Raw genomic sequence first — 21582 nt, 5'->3', positions numbered from 1 at the left:
GTGTATTTCCTCCCTTGTTTTCATTTGCTTCTCTCTCCCTCCTCTTCCTCTATTGCCTCCCATGTCAAATTTTATACGTTTCTTAGATCAATTTACAACTTATACTTTGTATAAATACTTTGTTTACAATTTGTACTTTGTAAACTGTCATGTAGAATTAAGGACATAGCAAAACAACCATTTATTTGCTGTGGATTGTTAATAAGGGAATTGTCTTAATTATTGCTCTACCATTGTATCAGAACTTCCAGGATGCAGCATCTATCCAAATAATATCACACTGCAGTGTTTATCTTTAAACGTTGGGAAACTTTACAGTATCCCAAAGCAATTGCATAAATCTGTTACATGCCCACTTCTTTACCCTCCCACGCAAGATAACTATTTTAAACATGCGTATGTTTTAATAATTTCTCTGCCTTCACCGTAACGATTTAATGATTGTGCTTTCACTGTCTTAATTATGTCTGCCACTGTTTCTCATTGGGTCTGCGACCGTATAATAAATGATGACGATATGTAGAGATCTGGTAAGCCCATTACATTTATTAAGTGCCCAAATAAAAAGGACCCAGTGGTACTTACTTCTGAGTAGACATGTATAGCATTGCACTGTCAACTTTGTAAGCTGCCTTCAACACTTGTATGGAGAATTAGAATAGTAAAGGATCAAATAAATAAATAGTGCCACAGACAAGCTGGTTCAGGAATCCACACCCCGTAAAGAGGTATTTCAGTCCTCCAGTGAGAAGATCAAAATTACTTACAATGCCTCCCTATTGCTTCTTACACATAGCACTAGAGCAGCCTTCCTCAACCTGAGACGCTCCAGATGTGTTGGACTACAACTCCCAGAATGCCCCAGCCAGGCTGGGGCATTCTGGGAGATGCAGTCCAACACATCTGGAGCGCCCCAGGTTGAGGAAGGCTGCACTAGAGGCAATGCAGATGACTGATCTGAAGCAGCACAGAAATTTGCAGTGTTCATCTGTTTAAAATTCACTTTGTAAAGAATGTACTACTGGGGACAGAAACCATGATATCAAATCCCTGAAAAGACACGTGTACTTCCGAGACTTACCTAGCAATGTGCAAGCCCGCCTAGTATTTGTCATTTCCTTAGCATCATCGATTCCATCAATCACTGGACTTCCCCCTTGCTTTGTATAGTGAAAATAGTCAGCATTCCCTATTTAAAGAAGCAAACATACACTATTGTATATACCAACTGGAAATACATGCTTCAAAAATGTGTTCTTAACGAATAAGGCCAGGCAAGACCAATAAAGTTGCATCCAAGTTAAATTGAGAAACTGAACTAGGAATCCTCAGGGACCAGATAAATCAACTACATATTTCAAATGAAGAATTAATGTTGCAGATTAGAATTTTCTTCATAGAGAGCCAATGCAGCCATAGTAACTAAGATAATACTAAAACCAATACTATCTATCTGTCTATATATTTGATCAACTACTTGTGACATACATAAAAGTTGTTTTTATGCTTTTGATGGTTTTAAATTTTGTACACTTTTTAATGTTCACTGTTTTTAACTTTTGTAAACCACCCAGAGAGCTTTGGCTATGGGACGGGATATAAATGTAATAAATAAATAAATAAGTAACTCATTCACCTTTATAGATTCAAATTTAGGGGGAATGTCATTATAGAAACCTAAGCAGTTCTTTAAAAGCAATCACTCAAACCATAATAATGCTGTTTTAGTACATGTCATGCCAACAATATAAAGCTCATAATGCAAATTCATACCTAACCGCAACGTTTTAAATTCAGGCAATGCTGCTGAAGCACAAAGCTGGTAGAAAATATGGTAGTTTCTCTCTTCATCTGCCTTTAATACAAATAAATAAAAGATATCAAGGATATATGTATAATATTCATAAAATGAACAAGTCGGTTTTGTACAGTAACGAAGTGAATGGAAACTGAAAGAATAAGGACGCGGTTCAATCTCTAGGAACAAACAGAACAATTCATTCAAATGCTTTTACACATTGCATGAACACTCCTTCTAACCCTTGCAATATATGTGAAGAGACACTAGAAAAGAGCTCTTCTTTCTGCTCATTTCCTCTGGGCAGGTGAACTAAAACATGACAAAACTAGGTCACTTTGGAACTGAGGAGAGCACCTGCGCCCCTCTCTCAAGGCATGCAGCAACACAAGGTTTCTCCACTTGAGTGCAAAGACTAGAAAGCCCTTCTATGCATTAAACATTTCTGAAACACTGGCACAGATTCCATGGAGGTGACTGCACAGACATCACAATGAAGAACAGAGAGGAATGTTGATGTTTGGCCAATGTGTACAGTTCCTTGAGTGAGCTTCCAAACAAGACCCCAGGGAAACTCCACACCACCTCTCTTTCAAGAACATGACATCTTAATATGCTAAGATAGATGTACAGTATCTCATCAACAATTAAGCTGTTTGACATCAAACCACAGAGCTGGAAATTACCTTGGAGGTCATCCAATCCAAACCCCTGCTCAAGACAGGATCTGCAATGCAGGATGCAACTACCGCTTTCCTGACAGGTGGCCATCCATCCTCTGGTCAAATACCTCCATGGAGGACAGCCCACCACCTCCCAAAACAGTCTGTTCCACTGCCACACTGCTTGTGCCATTTGAAGGTTTTTCTTAATGTTTAGCCAGTATCTCCTTCCCTGCAACTTTCACCCACTGGTATAACACTGAACAAGCCTGTTCTATTTTTTGCGTAACAGCCTCTTCAGATATTTGAAGAACACAATTATGTCTCCCCTTCACCTTCTCCAGGCTAAACGTGCACCAGTCTTTCAACTGTTCCTCATAGGACTTGACTTCCAGACCACTCACCATCCTGGTGGGCCTCCTCTAGACATGCCCCAGTTTGTCAATGTCTTCTTAAAATGTGACATCCAGAACTGGACAGAGTCCAAAAGCTGTCTGAGTCCAAAAGCGCCAAATAGAGTGGAACTATTAGTTCTTATGATCTGGATACCGTGCTTCTGTTCATGCAGCCTAAGTTTTAAATCTTTGTAAATCAAGCTTTGGCTATTAGGCAGTATAGAAATGGAATGAATGAATCAATGACACACTGTTACTTACTTCTGTCATCATAAAATGTTTTAAATTGCTCTCCTCTATGGAAGTGCTAGGTTACCTAAGTGTACCATCGTATACAGCTTCACAATGTAATTCCCATAAAATAAGCTTATATCCATTTTACCTGAAACACCACTCTTGATTTTTCTAGCAGATAAGTCCGCATGTTAGCACCAATGATTCGATACCTCTTATCAAAACCTATTTCAATGTACTTCCCAAAGCGACTGCTGTTATCATTCCGTGTAGTTTTGGCATTCCCAATAGACTGTGCAGAGGGGAAACAGAAAGGGTTGAACAGTTTAAAGACATCAGCTGCAGCATTAGAGGAAATCAGTGGAAGTACATATTAAGAAATTACATAGGGTGACCATATGAAAAGGAGGACAGGGCTCCTGTATCTTTAACAGTTGTATTTAAAAGGAAATTTCAGCAGGTGTCATTTGTATATATGGAGAACCTGTTGAAATTCCCTCTTCATCACCACAGTTAAAGCTGCAGGAGCCCTGCCCTCTTTTAAATCTGGTCACAGTATAGCTGCAGTATAGCTCCTGCAGCTTTAACTGTTGTGATGAAGAGGAAATTTCACCAGGTTCTCCATATATACAAATGACCCCTGCTGAAATTCCCGTTTCAATACAACTGTTAAAGATACAGGAGCCCTGTCCTCCTTTTAATATGGTCACCCTAAATTCCATAAACCACAATGTAAGACTAGGCCTTTGACTTGCAATTATGGATTTTAGATGGGGCTGCAACATTTCAGTTTGGTTAAATAAATAAATTAAAACAACTTCTGGACTGCAATCCTATACTCTCCTGCCTGGACATTCAATAGGACTTACTTCTGAGTAGGGCTGTATAGGATTGCACTGTCAATCAACTAAAAAGATGCCCCTGATCAATCAGGCAGAAGATGCTTAAAAATATTTTGAAAACAAGTACTTAAATATAAAACACTGTAGATGGCACTTTAAGAGGCCTTTCTCTTTCTCTCACACACACAAACACACAGGAGGGAATGTGTCTTTGAAGGTGTTACCTGCCATGCCAATACAAGCATGCATTATCTAAAAACAAAGAATAAATCCTTCTTGCTCCGGAATTATTGTTTTTAACCATATGCAAATTTAAACAAGATCTATCGACTAAAACTCTTATAACAAATAAAATTAAACTTTATTTAATTGGGTTGCAGACTTAATTTTCACATATGGCAGGTCCTCAAAAACACCATCATTATGTCACTACATCAACAATTCCAAATGCCCACATGCCGATTACATCCTGCTATCTGTGGGAAGATGAAGAAGCATTAACGGGGAAGCAACTTATTAAAAACCATATCAAAGACAACTGTATGCAACCAACCCTGCTTCTGAAGATGCTTTGCCAAGTTTCCTGAAACTGTTCCCGTAACCATACAGGATCACTTGACTGACGGAGGCAAGTATATGAAAAAGCACAATGCCCTTTTGTTAGTCCACTTGGCATTCAGTAATACCGCTTTGGAATTCCACACAACACAGCAAACCAGGCAGAATTACCTTATCTTTGAATACATCAAAACCACCTGTGCCAAAGTTGCATTAGGGTGGATGATGCCATCTCCATTTCTGTTTGTGTTTCAAGAAATGCTTAAAATAAGAAAAAAATGTTAAGGAAGAAAGGGACTTGGATTGAATTTGAATGCATTCTGACTAAGTAGCCTGCATCCTATAAAGAACACTATTTTTTTCCTTCACATCCATTTATCTTTTGTGTTGGTTCTTTTAGATTCTAAGGCTGAGAGCGGGGACTTCCTTGGGTTTTTTTTTTGGGGGGGGGGGGTTGTTTTACTGATCCAAGACCCTTTTTGGTTGAAGAGCCATAAATTTAATAAATATTCTTCTAAATTTAATGCCATGCTACATCACATGAAATGAATACCAGTTTGCCTAGCTTGATCGTGTACACTTAATTGTTAACTATTGTTTCATGGTTTATTATGTGATTTTAAACGTGTATGCAACTTTTAGTGTTTTTAGAATAGAAAATCAGTTAAGAACTATAAGGGGGCAATCTTATGAATGTTTAGACAGGGGGGAAAAACAACCTCATACAATTCCCAGCTTTTCGCCAAAGGTTTTGGCCAAGGCAAATCATCTGGTACATAATCCAACATGTGGCAGAAGAGGAGGAAGACTCCAAATGGCAAAATGTCTCCATTAGACTTAAAATAGCCATGTTTATCACAGTGTCAACAATTCTGAGCAAGACAGAAAATGATCTGAATCAGTATATGGCAGCTTCTTATGTTCCTAATTATTATATAAGGACTTAAAGAATACTCTTTGAGATGCAGCTCTGATTTTGAAATACCGATCTTTTCCGATAAGTTAAAGGAGTGTGCATAAAATGATTATTACAATGGAGTTATCAACAAATCAGTAACAGGTCAAATGGGAAAAGGATTCTTCTCAAAATATACCTTTGAAAGTATGGAAATGGATCTGGCTTAAAACACTTCAAGCAACACTATGTATGAACTTTAAAGAAAGCTTCTATAAATCTATTTGCAGATGGTACTTGACCCTACTGAGATTGAACAGAATTTTTCCTAAGGTGACAAGAGCTGGCAATGTGGGTTGGTGAGGGCAGATAGTCATCATACCTTTTAGCCTCATAGAAAACTTAGAAGTAATTGGAACTCTATATTCAAAGAAATGAAAGATATGAGGTATGAAACATCATTAGACCCACTGGTGGTTTTAGGTTGTTATGTTAAAGATATAGTTCATGAGGAGGATATAGAAATGATTGTCCATGTGTTAACAGTGACTTGTATGACCATATCCTATAATTGGAAGAAATCTAACTTTCCATCCATGGATAAATGGGTAATAGAATGTGAGACACAGTATAATGGATCAAGCTCACAAATTTAATAGGAACTAAGGACATGAGATAGCTGGAAAACAAGTTTATAGGGAAACGGTGCCTTTTTATATTACTCTAAATCCATATGCATTGTTGAGTACTATTTGGCATTGTTCTTCCTATTTGAAATGGAATGCTATAAATCATTGCTTTTTTTAGTTTTAATTGGAAATTGTATGGCTTTTATGTAGGATTTGTTTTTGTTTTGATATGCTGTGTACATCACCCTGGAAGATGGGCAGTTTCTAAACTTTTAAAATAAACATTCCATTTATATTTACTATATTTATTATGAAAATGTAGTTATTTATGAGTATATATTTATATAGTATATAGTATGAGTATACATTTATAGATTTTCCATATTTATATTACGTGAACATGGTTTAATAAAAACGAATAAAGAAAAATAACCATGTTCCTTGTCTTACCTCCATTATAGGATTGGAAGCCAATACTTTCTCTTCAACATTAGCTTCACTGGCAGACCCGCTCACAGTGGCAAAATATCTCATGGCATACTTCGCAGAGACTGTTTTTCCAGCACCTGATTCCCCACTTACAATGATTGACTGGTTCCGCTCATCTCTAAAATGGAAACAAATCAGATTCAGTTGTATTTGTGTGCATTCAGCTTAACTCCAACATGCTTATTGTGTTTTGGAGAACATGCAAATGAGATCAAGAAGATTAAAATCCATGTAGTTTTCTTCTATGAAACCTTGTAAATGTTAATTCAGTGGCAGAGACCCACCTGTGCTTTTAGATATGGGGAAAAATAGTAACCTCATTTTTAGTAAGGAATTTTTTAGTTCAGGAAAGATGCAACACACCCCATGCAATACAATACAATATCTCCCACTGAAGAATGAGATATCAGAATGAAAGTTGGTGTGTCCTTTCAGAATATACTGCATTTCAAGGACAAATCCAGCTCAACCTCTATACCTGTTTCCAAGGGGGCAGAAAAAATGCATAACACACCTCAATGTAATATTGCCATGATGATTTAGGGATCACAGTGAAATGTGGCACATACATTTAAAACCTAACCCTCAATCTGGCTTCAGCACCTGCTTCCCCTCATACACAATTTGTTTTCAAAAAGTAGAAAGAGGAAAAATACAGAATATAAATTGTAATGTAATATCTGCCTTAGAAGATGAGATTTCAGAACATGTTCGGGACACAATTCAATACCCCACGGTCAAACCCAAGCTCAACTTGGGTTTGCAAGAGTTCTGGAACCAAGCTGAATTGTATCCCTATTATTACATCTTATTATGACTGTATCCATATTACTACACCACATACATTTTAAACCTAAACATGCCACACAAATAAAAATGGACCCATTCAGAAAACACCTTGAACCATGGCTTTAATCATGGTGGTTAAGTCAGAAAGTCAAGCTGCGTTCAGACGACACCTTAAACTACGGCTTGGTTTAAGGTGTCTCCTGAACACAGCCCGGCTTTCTGGCTTAACCACCATGGTTAAAGCCATGGTTTAAGGCATCTTCTGAATGGGCCCAATGAGGATTATACCCAAATAAAATCCAACATAGTATTCAAGAGTTGCATCACTATGTGGCTCTTATATTAACAGACTGCACAAACAGCAGTAAACTCTAGGAAACTTGTACGGCTCCTCCTCCATGATTATATGTAAAACAACGTTCCTAAAAGTCATGTTGATAAGGGATTTACATATTACTAATGGAAACATTGAAAGGTGCTTTGCAGTAATTCCTCTAAAAAATGGTGGTACTGTTTGCTACCATCAAGGCAAGCTGTCCCTCTCCACCTGCTCCATTTTCTCTCACTAGGGCTATGGAGAATACACTATTAAATCCCCTGTACGCAGCCTATTATAACACCATCTGGCAAGTAGTTGGCACAGAGAGACTCTATATAAGCAGAATAAGCTGGTGCTGTCTATTCTGCAGTGAATGTCCATGCTAAACAAAAGTTCATTGTGCGTTTTGTAGTCTCCTCATACTTGCCTCCCAATCCAAGTTTAGAGGATTCCGTGACTTTAAGGACCATTTTGCAACTCCTTTACTGTGTAATAAATGAGCACTTGTTACCCAAATGTTTGAAGCAAATGTTCTAATACTAAGAGAAAGTGAGAAAAAATATATCTCCCCATCCGCTTCCTCTACACCATACATAATTTTAAACCCCTCTATTACGTCCCTTCGTACTCACCATTTTCCTAAACTAAACCGCCCCAGCTGTGGTAACTTTTCCTCATAGAGAAGTTGATTCAGACCCTTGAAAAATTTGGTTGCCCTTTTCTGCACCTTTTCCAGCTTTTGGGGGGTGAGGTGGGCAGAACTGCGCACAATATTCCAAATGTGGCTGCACCACAGATTTGTATAAATGGCATTACTATATTGGCAGTTTTATTATTTCATTCCTTATCTGCACCATAATGTGTGCTCTGGCAAAACTATTATATCTCCTGTTGCCTCTAGAACAGTTATGGTGGCAAAGTCAAGCTAAAGTAGTTTCTGTGAAGGACGCAGCAGTATTCAAGGATGTTGGCAAGGTATTCTCAAGAGCAGGAGATGGAGGAAGTACAATTCTCAGGGGCCAACAGTGCCACATAAGACAGCCCAATAAAGCACACTTCAAGAACCAGGTAAATCAACCGAAAAACAAGCTATCTGCATATAATGCTAATAAAATTTAGTAACATGAAGCTGCCACAGTATGCAATGCACAACACAAAAAAAGTTTCACTTCTGAACATATTGCAAACACATTTCCCCCTTTTGTGGATGTGAATGAATGCAACTCATCTACCCATGACTCTCAGAGGTTCAGCCCTTTTTCCCCTGTAATTTTACTGCTAGCCAGGAAATGGGTGCCCTGTTAAAGGCATAAAAATTGGCAGCGAAGCAAAAAGTGGTAATCGCTTTTCACAGATGCATCTGTACTGTTCCTTGAAAAGAGGTTTTAGTTTCTGGTGTGGTCTGAAAGCAAATTATGTAGTAACCTTGCAGAAGCTGAGAAGATCAGGGTCTGGATGGGAGGCCTAACATGGTGTAGTGGGTATAAGACTAGGAACAGGGTGATGGAGGTTAAAATTCTCACTCCACCACAAAGCTCACAGGGTAATCTTATGCCAGTCACTATCCTTCACCCTAACCTACGTCACAGGGTTTTTGTGAGGATAAAACTGGTTGGTGGAGGAAGACTGTGGGTAAAATCCAACATAGAGTTAGACCCATTGAAATAAAAGGGATGTAAGTTAGTTATTGCTAACTTAAGCCTCATTCACTTCAACGGATCTACTCTAAGCAGGACTTACATTGGATTTTACTCTATGTATGATAGCAGAAGGTCCTTGAAAGACCTAAAAATGTAACAAACAATATTGAGTTCTCCTGAAGAAAGGCAGGATATAAATGAACTAAAATAGCTATTAGATAATATGTTGATTTGTGCTCCATGGTTTCACCATCTCTGCAGCTGACTTCAGGCTTTAGATTCCTTCATGCTTTCTAATCTGTTATCTGCACTCATAATTCCATCCATCTCATCTTGCTTTTCTACTGTGCCATTATTAATGGTGAAGCTGCAGACAAAACACTTCCTGACTTGCACTTTATTCTCTTCCTTTGTCTCCCAGTCCACTTCAAATAAAACATAGCTGTTAAAGGGGATTTCCGCTTCTTGCCAATTACTCTCTTCATAAATCAACCATAAGAGCCTTAATTGTTACTAACCCATATCTTTGCACAGTGCAATACACCAAGAAGAGAGTTCTTGTCATTTGCATTTGCCTGTGCAAAAAACTATAGTCAAAGGGGAAGAGAATAATTCAACTTTACACTTCCTTTCAGAAATGTGACAAGAACCCATTAGCTATAAGTGACCGTAAGATCCTTCATTGTTACTAATCCATACTTTTATGAGCTGCAAAACATGAAGAAGAGAGTTCTTGTTGTTTGCATTTGCCTGGATAATTCAACATTACACTTCTTTTCATAGATGTGGTGAGGATCCATTAGCTATCAGTTGCCAGAAGACTTAAATGTGCCAAGGGGAGAGGTGGGCAAGAAATAAATAAATAAATAAATGTATTTATTATTGTTATTATTATTATCGATCCTAAAGAACTCAGTAGACATTGTGTTTGGCCTGTATGATATTGAGATGATGGGCGAGTTCACATGACACGACTAACCACTCTGCGAAATAAGCCACGCAGGATGGGTTGTCGTTGGAACGCTCCACAGAGAGCCCGACAGATGATGGGGCTGACCGTGGGTTGTTCTCCCTCTTCTTCTCCCTCAGCCCTCCTGCCAGACCCAGCAAGTATCTCAGGGAACTTGGCATCAGAGCTTTGACAGCTGTCAAACATAGCCGTGATTACTGTGATGGGGTGCAGAAAAGGGGGTGGTCTGTAGATCTGTTAAAAATACATGCTGGGGACTCAGGCAAGTGGGGATTTGAAGCAGGGCACACCCAAGTGTCAGGGGAATATTTAAAACCTGGGGATCAACTTGTTAGGGGCGTGATTTGCACCCCTTTTCCCCACCTGTCAAAGGCTGTCAAATCAGCCTATATGTAGTCTCCTCTTGTCATTACCTCGTTGTTGACAGCTAAAACATACAAGGCACCAGACAAGGCAAGCCAATCTATTTTGAACAGTTGGAATTGTGTACTTGTGCAACTCTGAAAGTGCAACAAAAAAGATTTTGAAAAAAAAGAGGCCATTTGCACACATGGTCAAGGCCAAAAAACACACAAAAAAACATGTATTTCTGTCTTGTTTTTGTGCAAATGCCGAAAGGCATTTTTCTTAACAATAAATTGGGAACGGCGACCAGGGTTGTGGTTCCTGCAGCAAGGGGAACTGGCAGCAGACAAGATGGGTTCTGCCGCCAAGTCCCCTGGCATTACTGACACTTGTTCATGGACAAGATCGCTCGGCAAGAGTGGCACAGGTTTCTGCCACTCTTGCCGAGAGGCTCGTTCACCAATGCCTGCAACCCATGATGGGTTGGCAGTGCAGGGTTCAGATGACATTCCAACCTATCAAGAACCCTAGAATAAGCCACACGTTGTTAGAATAGCTTGTTGCCCAACGCATAAGCCACTTTGCAGGAATCAGTCTAGCCTCCCATGACACGACAACCCACTTCACTTGTCACCCACGATCGGTTGTCGTGTCATGTCAACCCAATCAATGATACAATCCAAAGCAAAGATCTCCTGCACAGGCACCACTGAAATGGAGGGGAGTTTTGCAAGAGTACATTTGTCTCTAACATCTCATTGCTGAGTTGTGCTCTTAGAATCATTTAATGGCATATTGAACTTGAACCACTAACATTAATATTGCAAATGCTGTAGCATGTGGGCCTTACTTTTTATTAGAAACAGATTTATGAGAATATGTCCTAATATTAAACCAGTTCCTCCTGAAAAGCTGCTGACCGGAGACATGGACTAACCTCTAGCTCATTAGTCCAGATTTTATGTTCCTGAACCAACCCGGCCAAGAATTCAGTGATGCCCTTTTCAATATGAAGGACTGAAGCTCCTTATGGCTATTAATCCATCATGGCTTAGTGCACCAAAAGCTCGATAAAACCTTTAGAGAGTGATTTGAAGAACACCAATAGAATTTGGGGGGAACTGTGCACATATATATATTTTTAGCACAGTAACATTTCCCTCTGTCCTGCATCCCAGACGTGAGCAAAACTATAATGTGCAGAATGATCAACTGACAATGAACAAATGTTCTCTATGAAGCTAAGCACATATGGAAATGGAAATAATAATCAGCATCTGCAAAATCATGACAGATTGCATTCTGGACAGAAAGATGAGCCAGCAGAATGAAAGTTATTCTCCGGGGATTACTCCACTGAGGTCACTGTTGCAACCGTCTGTTAATGCTCTGTGAACAGCTTCTAACGGGACACCTCACATGAACTTCAGGATCCAGTGCTTACCACATTTAACCCCACATCATTTGCACAGCAACTGGTTGTGACGAATCTGCAGTGGATCTTCCCTATAGTATCAGCCAGCGAACAGACGGGGGAATCCTAGCGCAGTAAGAATTGCATGCTCTTTAGAGGGATTTCTAATAGAACATAGTTCTTCAATAGTTATCAAATTCTGGGGGGGGGGGATATTTTATACTGTTAGTTTTACCCTACCCTGTGCCTGCTTACCCTACCCTGTGCCTGTTGGCATTCTCTTCCCCTCCTTATTGTTTTATTATGATTTTATTAGATTGTAAGCCTATGCGGTAGGGCCTTGCTATTTACTGTTTTACTCTGTACAGCACCATGTACATTGATGGTGCTATATAAATAAATAATAATAATAAGACTGCACATTACAGGACAGGTCTCAGAAACTGACAGTGTTAACAGCTACTCCAACAAGGATAACATACTATTAATTCAGGGCAAAATATTAGGACTGTGCAAGATTTGGCCTCGGACATCTGAGGCTTTGGAGGCCATTTCACAGAGCAGCCTCCGCGTCAAGCACAGCCCTTGCGTCCTGTCCAGAAAAGCCTACAACGGACTTATTGGGGTTAGGGAGTGGCGGGCGCTCGTGGCCTTACCACTGCAGAACCTGCTGGATCACCCACCCATCCACGAGATCAGGGCCACGCGAGAGCCTGCACGGCTCACTGCAAGGTCCGCAAGCGCCCCGCAGCCACCTGTGCCCAAGAGCCACCAGTGTCCCTCCGCTCCTTGTCGATGCTGGGCCCTTTCTGCACACTTTCAGGGCCCAGAAAGCATTTTGGGGTTTGTTACAAAATGCAGGTTTCTGCATGTATAGACTCATGTGCCACTTAACATTGCAATTATGTATTCCTCTAACACAGTGGTTCCCATAGTGGGTAGTACCGCCCCCTTGGGGGCGGTGGGATTGCATAGGGGGCGTTAAGAGGCAAGGGGGTGGCAGGGGGGCACTCGAGGTGGTCTTTTCTGAGAAGCGCCTCTCCAGAAGGTCTTTAAACCCAGGGACATTTTTATGGGAGAAGGTAGTTTGGTCCCAAGCCATATAGGGGAAGAATCCACACTTGTATTAATACCGTTTAAGAAGAGTCCTTTTAACGGTGAATTGAAATGTTTCAAAAGCAACAAAACGCTAATGAAGAGACATACCCTGCTTGGTGTGTACCGCCACGCTGGCTGCAAAACAGAGGCATTCACTCTCTTTTCCCTCCCTCCCATGGCAAGCCTTGTGCTTCCCATTTAAAGGGTCCACGCGCAGGGGGCACTGGGCATGAGTTTGTGGAACCAAGGGGCGGTTACCTGGAAAAGTTTGGGAACCACTGCTCTAACAGTAGTGTCCTTACATGGATGTAACGGCAGCATACATAGTTTGTTTTGGGGATAACTTGTGGTTGTTTAACACAAAATTATTATTATTATTATTATTATTATTATTATTATTATTATTATTATTATTATTATTTCCTGCCTCTCCGATTAGATCAAGGCGGGGAACAACAGCAAGCATAAAATACATAAAATACTGATTAAAAACATAGTATACACTGTTAAAAAACATCCTAAAACACCCTAAAATTCCACTGGATAGGCCTACTGGAAGAGATCAGTCTTGATAGCCTAGCTACAGTTATCCATGCTCTGATAACCTCTCGTTTGGATTACTGCAATGCGTTATACGTGGGGCTGCCTTTGAAAACGGTCCGGAAGCTTCAGCTGGTACAAAACAGGGCAGCCCGTTTACTAACAGGGACTGGCTGGCGAGATCACATTACGCCAGTCCTTTTACAACTTCATTGGCTGCCAGTCCAGGTCCGGGCCCGATTCAAAGTGCTGGTATTGACATTCAAAGCCCTAAACGGTTTGGGGCCAGGTTATTTGAAGGAACGCCTCCTCCCATATGTACCTACCTGGACCTTAAGATCATCTACAGGGGCCCTTCTCCGTGAGCCCCTGCCAAAAGAAGTGAGGCAGGTGGCTACTAGGAGGAGGGCTTTCTCCACTGTGGCACCCCGGTTGTGGAATGAGCTCCCCAGAGAGGTCCGCCTGGCGCCTACACTGTACTCCTTTCGTCGCCAGCTGAAGACCTTTTTATTCACTCAGTATTTTAACACTTAATTTTTAACTTAAATTATACTGTTTTAACTCTGTATTTTAACCTTATATCAATTTTGCTGCGTGGTTTTATCCTGGTTGTGCTTTTTATATTGTATTTTGTATTTGTGTTTTTTAACTTGTTGGTTGTTTTATGATGGTTTTAATTTTTGTGAACCGCCCAGAGAGCTTCGGCTATTGGGCGGTATAAAAATGTAATAAATAAATAAATAAATATTGATAGCTTTCTTGAATGCTAAAAGACTGTCAAGCTGATGAGTCTCCTCCAGCAGGCCATTCCACAGTCTGGGAGCAGCAGAAGAGAAGGTCCTCTGGGTTGAGCAGCCTAGGGTTGCCAGCCTAGTCTTTGCTGACTGAAATAGATTCATCCCAGAGGACCTGAGTGTGTGGGATGGACTGTACGGGAGAAGGCGATCCCACAGGTAGCCTGCACCCAAACCATGTAGGGCTTTAAAGGTGATAACCAACACTTTATACTTCGCTTGGAAAGTAATTGGCAGCCAGTGAAGAGAACAACCCCAAGTGCCCAGTTTCAGACAACAATCTACTCATGTCTCATTCGTAGGCTATTCCTGGAAACCAGAAGCAGTTCACACATGGCACCCATCCCTGAAACTCATAGGTTAATTAATGAACCCACAAATTGCCACCAAACACCGCTGTTACATCTGATCAGTGCAACAGTCATAATCAAGATATACATACTACTTAATTCCAACACAGCTGTTCTATACATATGACAGGTGGTATGTCAGGCATTTCAACCTGGACCATTTACAGAGTTAGCTTGTGATATTTATTAAAACATTTGAATAAGGAAAGCCCTTCCAGAGCCTTTTTACTTCCTTAAACAAAACACTAATCACAGACTTCTATCCCACAAACCTGGCCATTTGTTTATATGCTTCCTCAGCCACAGCAAAGATGTGGGGGTCCATATCCCCCATGTTCTGGCCACTGTAGGCATTGATGATGTCTTCGCCATAGATAGGCAGCTGTTCATAAGGATTTATGGCTACTAAAACTATACCTGCAAAATAAAAATTAAAAAAAATCAGATGATTTTATTGACAAATATTAAATTGGGGGTGGGGGAAGCAATAGGGTTATGTTTTTGTTTTTGAGAAAAAGTTATATCTTGTGTTGAGCTGCAGAGAACTTCCATTTTTCCCTTTTGTTTGGCAAAGTATTTGTTTAAAGAAAAAAGAGATAATCAGCAGTCTAAAGGCAAAACAAACATATCTGACCACTCATTGTTCTGATAAAAATAAAAACAGAGACCATAATTCCCATGTACAGTGTCAGCTGAAAACTTCTTCCTGACTCCTCAGTCTTAATGATTTTGAACTATAGCCCCATTCATAAAGGCTAGATTCTGAAACAGTCTTCCCCAACCTCGTGCCTTATAGATGTTTTAGACTACAACTCCCAGCATTCTGGATGTTTGGCCATGCTGCTTAGGGCTGATGGGAGTTGTTGTCCAAAACATGAAGGTCTTTTGAGCCAATAGACATTATTTGCTGTGTTGACGCTGCAAGGTATCATAAGCTGAGAGATACTGACTCTGCTATAGCCAAAGCAAGAAGCCAGGGGAGGCAGGCTATGAGAAGCAAATACGTAAGAATTGTATTTTGACCCTCACTAAGTAAGACTGCATCCCAAGCTGACAGTATTTTATAGGAAGCAAATCCAATTGATTTCAATTAGTTCCAAGTAGGCCCTCAGTGCAAGGCCACTTCAAACATTATCTTCATGGCTTGATAGCTGCCAAAAATTTAGATGTCTGTGATGACATTTGCTTCCAACGTGTATTGGCTAGATTATGTTAAGTACCTGGATCAATGCCACACCTCCCTAGATTCTTAACATGCTATCTGTCCAAACATTAGAACAGCCACACTGAGCCCTGACAATGTTGCTAAACATGCTAGTTATCCAAACATTAATGCAGCCACACTGAGCCTTAACTATGTTGGTATGTCGTTTTGATAATACTTGAACCAGTCCCAAGCTTTAAGAGAGTACATGGATCTAAAACTACTTATCTTTGTTGTTTTGCAATTTGCAGATAAATCGATTCTATATGCTTACAGTTAAAATAGCAGTGTCTTTTCTGTTTCAACATGAGAACTATAACCCATGATCAATAGAAAATAACTTTTAAAAAAGTAAAAAATTAAATTCAGCTTTCAGCACGTCAGCCTATCTAGTTTAACAGTTCGTACCAGGGATTACTGGGTATTTGATTAAAATTTTCAGTGACAAATTGGTAATAATTTCTTACGTTTTACTGATATACTTATTCTAAAATGTACAGTCCTCTTCCTAACCCATGTTGAGTTATAATCCACATAATCTTTCTGAACCCTCTGCTGATTTTTCATTTATGCTGCTGTTTCAGTCTTGTATTATTATAGTATGTTCCATTATAGAAATTTTAGGATGTTTTGTAATTTTAACTTTCATGTATATAATTACAGATAGTAAGATGCCCAAATTGTTTTTAAGGAGGGGTAGAAGTTTTCTTTAAATAAACCTAACGAACATTGAACTCTCAGTGCCACTCACGTTGAATGCACCCATTGGTGGGAAAGGTCAGGTTCACCCTGCATCTTCCTATTTCCAGACCTATCTATCTACACAGCCAGAAACATAAGGAAGCCCAGTTCTGTGCTTACCACAATATGTATAAATGAGTTTTGAGTCTATAAACCGAACTTTTAGGTTATGGAGAACAGCAGGTTCATGGAGATAGCTGAGCGCTGTCAGATCGTTTTCACCCACAAGTATATCAGGGTTTCGCAAGGGTGGTAATTCCTTGGATTTAGGATCAAGGCTATATTCAAGATCCTGAAAATTAAATATGAGCATACATATATTAAAGACATATTTTTTCTCATATGGTTCATTTGCCATGTGGCTAGAAAAATTGTGGTAGAAGAAGGCTTAGGCATACACAAATGATCACACACAGCACAATTATTATTATTTATTTATTTATATAGCGCCATCAATTTTCATGGTGCTGTACAGAACAATAACAATTTTTTAAAAGTAGACAGATACGGACCTGGTTCTGCTTTTAATCAACAACCTACAATTAGCTGAGTCACAGATTGTGAGCATGAACCCATTGCACTGGGTGTTTTAGGGCTAAACAGCAGAGTGGTTAACCCATGGCTTGTTGTTGGCTTATTGCTGGGTTGTTTAGTCTCTAAATAACACAGCACTCTGTGTTCACATTTCCCACTCACAACCTACAACCCAACCAATCATAGGTTGCTGATTAAAAGTGGAAGTAAGGAGTGTCCCATAGGCAGTACACCTGTCTCTCAAATCCACGATTTTCCGTTACACATGAACTGGCCCATTATTGGATAAACACAGTTTGTCTATTTTATTTAATTCAAATATACTGTATTCCACCTTGCGAATTTAGTTTGAGAGGCAAGATATGAAATACTCTGAATAAATAAATAGGATCACACCATGAAAATACAGCCTTTTTCATCAAAGTATATCAATTTCAATCAGCATTACAACGAAAGTTAACATTACCTTGCCATCTTCAAGCCGAAGATGGAGGACTTTGTTTCCTGGTTTATAATCTTTCAGAAGTTCTGCTGACTTCCAGACTACTTCTGCATCAGGGATCCAAATCCTTGCAAACTGAAAATCAAAATAAAAGGGGGGGGGGAAGAGATTAGCTAGATTTTCTTGGTAATTTGTATCAAGATAAGAACAAACACATAGATCTGCACAGATTAACATTCTCAGCTCTACTCCAGCTGTCTCTCAAATTCCTAATTTCTTTTAAATCTTTCTGAAGTCCTTTTCCTCTCAACTCCAAGCTTGGCTTCACATTGGCAGGGGGCAAAAGTTCTCTGTTCAGTTCATCTGAAGCCCCACAAAGGAGAGTCACCCCATAATTTTAAGAAGCACTGAACTAGACAATCTTGAAATACAGTAGGTAGTTGGAAATCATTGAATCTCCAATTTCACTAAAAACAAAGTAGCTTTCTAGCCTTCATGGTTGTTGAGTTGTGCTTAAGTGTGTGAGATGCTGCTGCTGAATCTCAGAAGCAACAAGATTTGCTGAACAAGATTTTCATTGGCCACAGGCTAGACTTCAAGGGGATAATTGAAGCTTGATGCGAGAATAGCTATTACAGATAAACAAGTGCCTCTATTTTTTGTCCATTGAATGGGATGCTTCTATTCTTCAAGCACAGTACATGCTGAAGTCTTATGACATACCTACAGATGCATCAGATATTCTGGAAGGGGATCAAATAAAAGTTGGCTGTATTAGAGGAAAAGAGAGCAAGTGGGCCTATAATCCCAAGGAAGCTGTTCCTCCCTCTTTAGAACATTTTGTTACTCTTGGAACCACTTCTGAAGTGGGTATGCATGACTGAATAGACAAGCTTAAGGCAAGAACTACTCATCATGGGAGATCCATCAACCAGTTGAGCTTCTTTTCTGTGCTCATTTTTAAAAAATCATTACAAGCCATACCAGATTGCCCAATCATGCACCACAGCAACATCTATAAACATCAATAAGCACACACCTGTTGTACAAACCAAAGTAGTTTGAAACATTGATTAGCTATAACTTGGAATAAAGGACACCACCCACACTAGCATGCATACGTAATATGATGTTAACAGCAACACTGTTAACAAAATTTCCAGACAGATCTGATCAGTTACATTCTTCCCATCTTTGTCTCAGATTCTACCAGTGAATTCACCCTTAAGGTGGCAAAATTTTGTGCCTGGGCATGTTCTATTAGGAATCAAATGATTAAATCCATTATAATTCTCTCTAGCATTAGCTGATACTAACAGACACTGTCTCTGATGTTAGTTTTGATCTCAAATCCTCTATTTTATGTATACTTTTGCATTTGCAGGTCTTATATTATATATTCACTAGTTTCATATATTTCATATTTCTAGTAGTTTGTCTGTGACCATAACTAAATCAAAACTAATACTAACAGCAACACTGAAACCTTAGGTACTGCGCTCTTTATATCAATCATTAACCCTCCAGCTGATCTGCGATGATAGCCAAACAATAGAGTACTAATAATATATAGACATCTCCCTCATAACTGGTGCCACTTCATATTCCAACATACATTTCTTAGTCTACAACACCCACCCAAAAGCACAACAAGGCCAGACTACTGCCAATGAATAGTCTACTACAGAGCAGACCAAGAAGAGATAAATGACAGAACACAACCGCTTGGGGCCAGGCTATGTGAAGGAACACCTCCTCCCATATGTAGGTTCCTCAGGGGTCCTTCTCCACGAGCCCCTGCCAAAGGAAGTGAGGCAGGTGGCTACCAGGAGGAGGGCCTTCTCTGCTGTGGCACCCCGGCTGTGGAATGAGCTCCCTAAGGAGGGTCGCCTGACACCTACACTATATTCTTTTAGACGCCAGGTGGAGACCTTTTTATTCTCCCAGTATTTTAACAGTCTGTACATTAATTTCAACTTTGCTGTTTTAAATTTGTATTTTTGCATTGCTGCTGATTTTATCTTGGTTGTGCTTTTATATTGTATTTTATATTATGGTTTTATACTGTTGTTTTACACTATGAATGGTCTTAATTTTGTGAACCGCCCAGAGAGCTTCAGCGATTGGGCTGTATAGAAATGCAATAAATAAATAAATAAATAAATTGTTATCTATAGTTCCAAGCTAAAACCACTCAAAGATATCATCATTGGTTCAGCCCATCCTAACCAATGACACGTCCCACTCACAGATCTTAGGGGGCAAGTCTGACCCTGCTTACAAACCAAAGGGGAAAACAACAGGAAATCAAACCCAATAATAAAAACTCAACAACCAAGTTGGTATCTGTTGTTGTTCTCTCTATACATGCTGCCCTTGGGTAAACTTATTCAATCTCACGGCCTCCAATATCACCTGTATGCCGACGATACACAATTATATCTCTCATCTCCGGAACTTTCTCCTGATGTTCACGATCGTATCTCGGCATGTCTTTCAGATATCTCAGCCTGGCTGCTTCATCGCCGTTTGAAACTTAATATGCCTAAGACTGAATTGCTTGTTTTTCCTCCTAAACCTTCTCCTCACCTCTCATTCTCTCTTACTGTCAACGATGTCACGCTTACTCTGGTCAAGGAAGCTCGTAGTCTTGGCTTTATATTTGACTCCTCGCTCTCCTTTACTCCTCACATCGAGGCAGTAGCTAAATCCTGTCGTTTCTTCCTGTATAATATTGCCAGGATTCGACCATTTTTGTCTGCCTCTTCTGCCAAGACTCTCGTTCACGCACTGGTTATCTCTCGGTTGGACTACTGCAACCTTCTTCTCTCTGGCCTTCCTTCGTCTCACATCAGTCCGCTGGTCTCTGTCCACCACTCTGCCGCTAAGATCATCTTCTTGGCCCGCCGCTCTGACCATGTCACTCCACTTCTGAAATCTCTTCATTGGCTTCCAATTCACTCCAGAATCCAATATAAACTTCTCCTGCTGACCTTCAAAGCTCTTCACGGTCTAGCTCCTGCCTATCTCTCCTCTCTCATCTCACACTATCGCCCCGCTCGGGCTCTCCGCTCCTCTGATGCCATGCTTCTCGCCTGCCCAAGGACCTCCACTTCCCTTACTCGGCTTCGTCCTTTCTCTTCTGCTGCCCCTTACGCCTGGAACGCTCTTCCAGAACACTTGAGAACTACAAACTCAATCACTGCTTTTAAAACTCAGCTAAAAACTTTTCTTTTCCCTATAGCCTTCAAATACTGAGTTTGTTCTGACTCTATACTGTTAGCTTCTCCCTACCCGGTGCCTGTTTACACTTCCCTGTGCCTGTTTGCATTCTCCTTCCCTCTTTATTGTTTACTACAACTTATTAGATTGTAAGCCTATGCGGCAGGGTCTTGCTATTTACTGTGTAATCTGTACAGCACCATGTACATTGATGGTGCTATATAAATAAATAAATAAATAATAATAATAATAATAATAATGATGATGAACTCTTAGTGGTGCCCCATCACAGCCTGAGATTGTTTGTATGCAAAGATTTCTATTGTTTGTTACATTTTCTCTTGATATGGGGATGACAGTGGTTTTTCAGAGGTGACACCACTGTTCCACTCTTGTTGTTTCATGTATTTAGCAGATTGGGCCAAGAGGCAACAGTTTATTTTCTACATGTTTCTATAAGAAATCGTCATCATTATGACATTACCAGACCACTGAAAATGACCAATTCATAGCCGAAACATTTTTCATGTTTTTCAAATACGAGACATTTCATGTTTATTTATTCTAGAGATGAATCCAACCATCTGCTTTAAATTTATATGGTTACAAAATTTGTTATATGAATGTATAAATTGTTTGTGAAGTTCATTACTTATTTATTTTTTATATTACACACTG

At 39.8% G+C, this 21582-nt stretch overlaps 1 protein-coding gene across 1 annotated transcript in view; it reads right to left on the bottom strand.

The window, feature by feature from the left end:
- The window catches only part of MYO5A (myosin VA), an 84314-nt gene that overhangs the window by 46244 nt on the left and 16488 nt on the right, over nucleotides 1-21582 (bottom strand). The window contains exons 2-8 of the mRNA XM_063142423.1: nucleotides 17707-17817; nucleotides 16827-16998; nucleotides 15034-15178; nucleotides 6464-6620; nucleotides 3238-3381; nucleotides 1774-1855; nucleotides 1082-1189 (exon numbers count right to left, since the gene is read on the bottom strand). Of these exons, the coding sequence (XP_062998493.1) occupies nucleotides 1082-1189; nucleotides 1774-1855; nucleotides 3238-3381; nucleotides 6464-6620; nucleotides 15034-15178; nucleotides 16827-16998; nucleotides 17707-17817 (919 nt within the window). The remainder of the gene's footprint in view (nucleotides 1-1081; nucleotides 1190-1773; nucleotides 1856-3237; nucleotides 3382-6463; nucleotides 6621-15033; nucleotides 15179-16826; nucleotides 16999-17706; nucleotides 17818-21582) is intronic.

The sequence above is a fragment of the Elgaria multicarinata genome, chromosome 16, assembly GCF_023053635.1.
Source record: "Elgaria multicarinata webbii isolate HBS135686 ecotype San Diego chromosome 16, rElgMul1.1.pri, whole genome shotgun sequence".
Classification (NCBI taxonomy): domain Eukaryota; kingdom Metazoa; phylum Chordata; class Lepidosauria; order Squamata; family Anguidae; genus Elgaria; species Elgaria multicarinata.
This window is presented reverse-complemented; position numbering and strand designations above follow the sequence as displayed.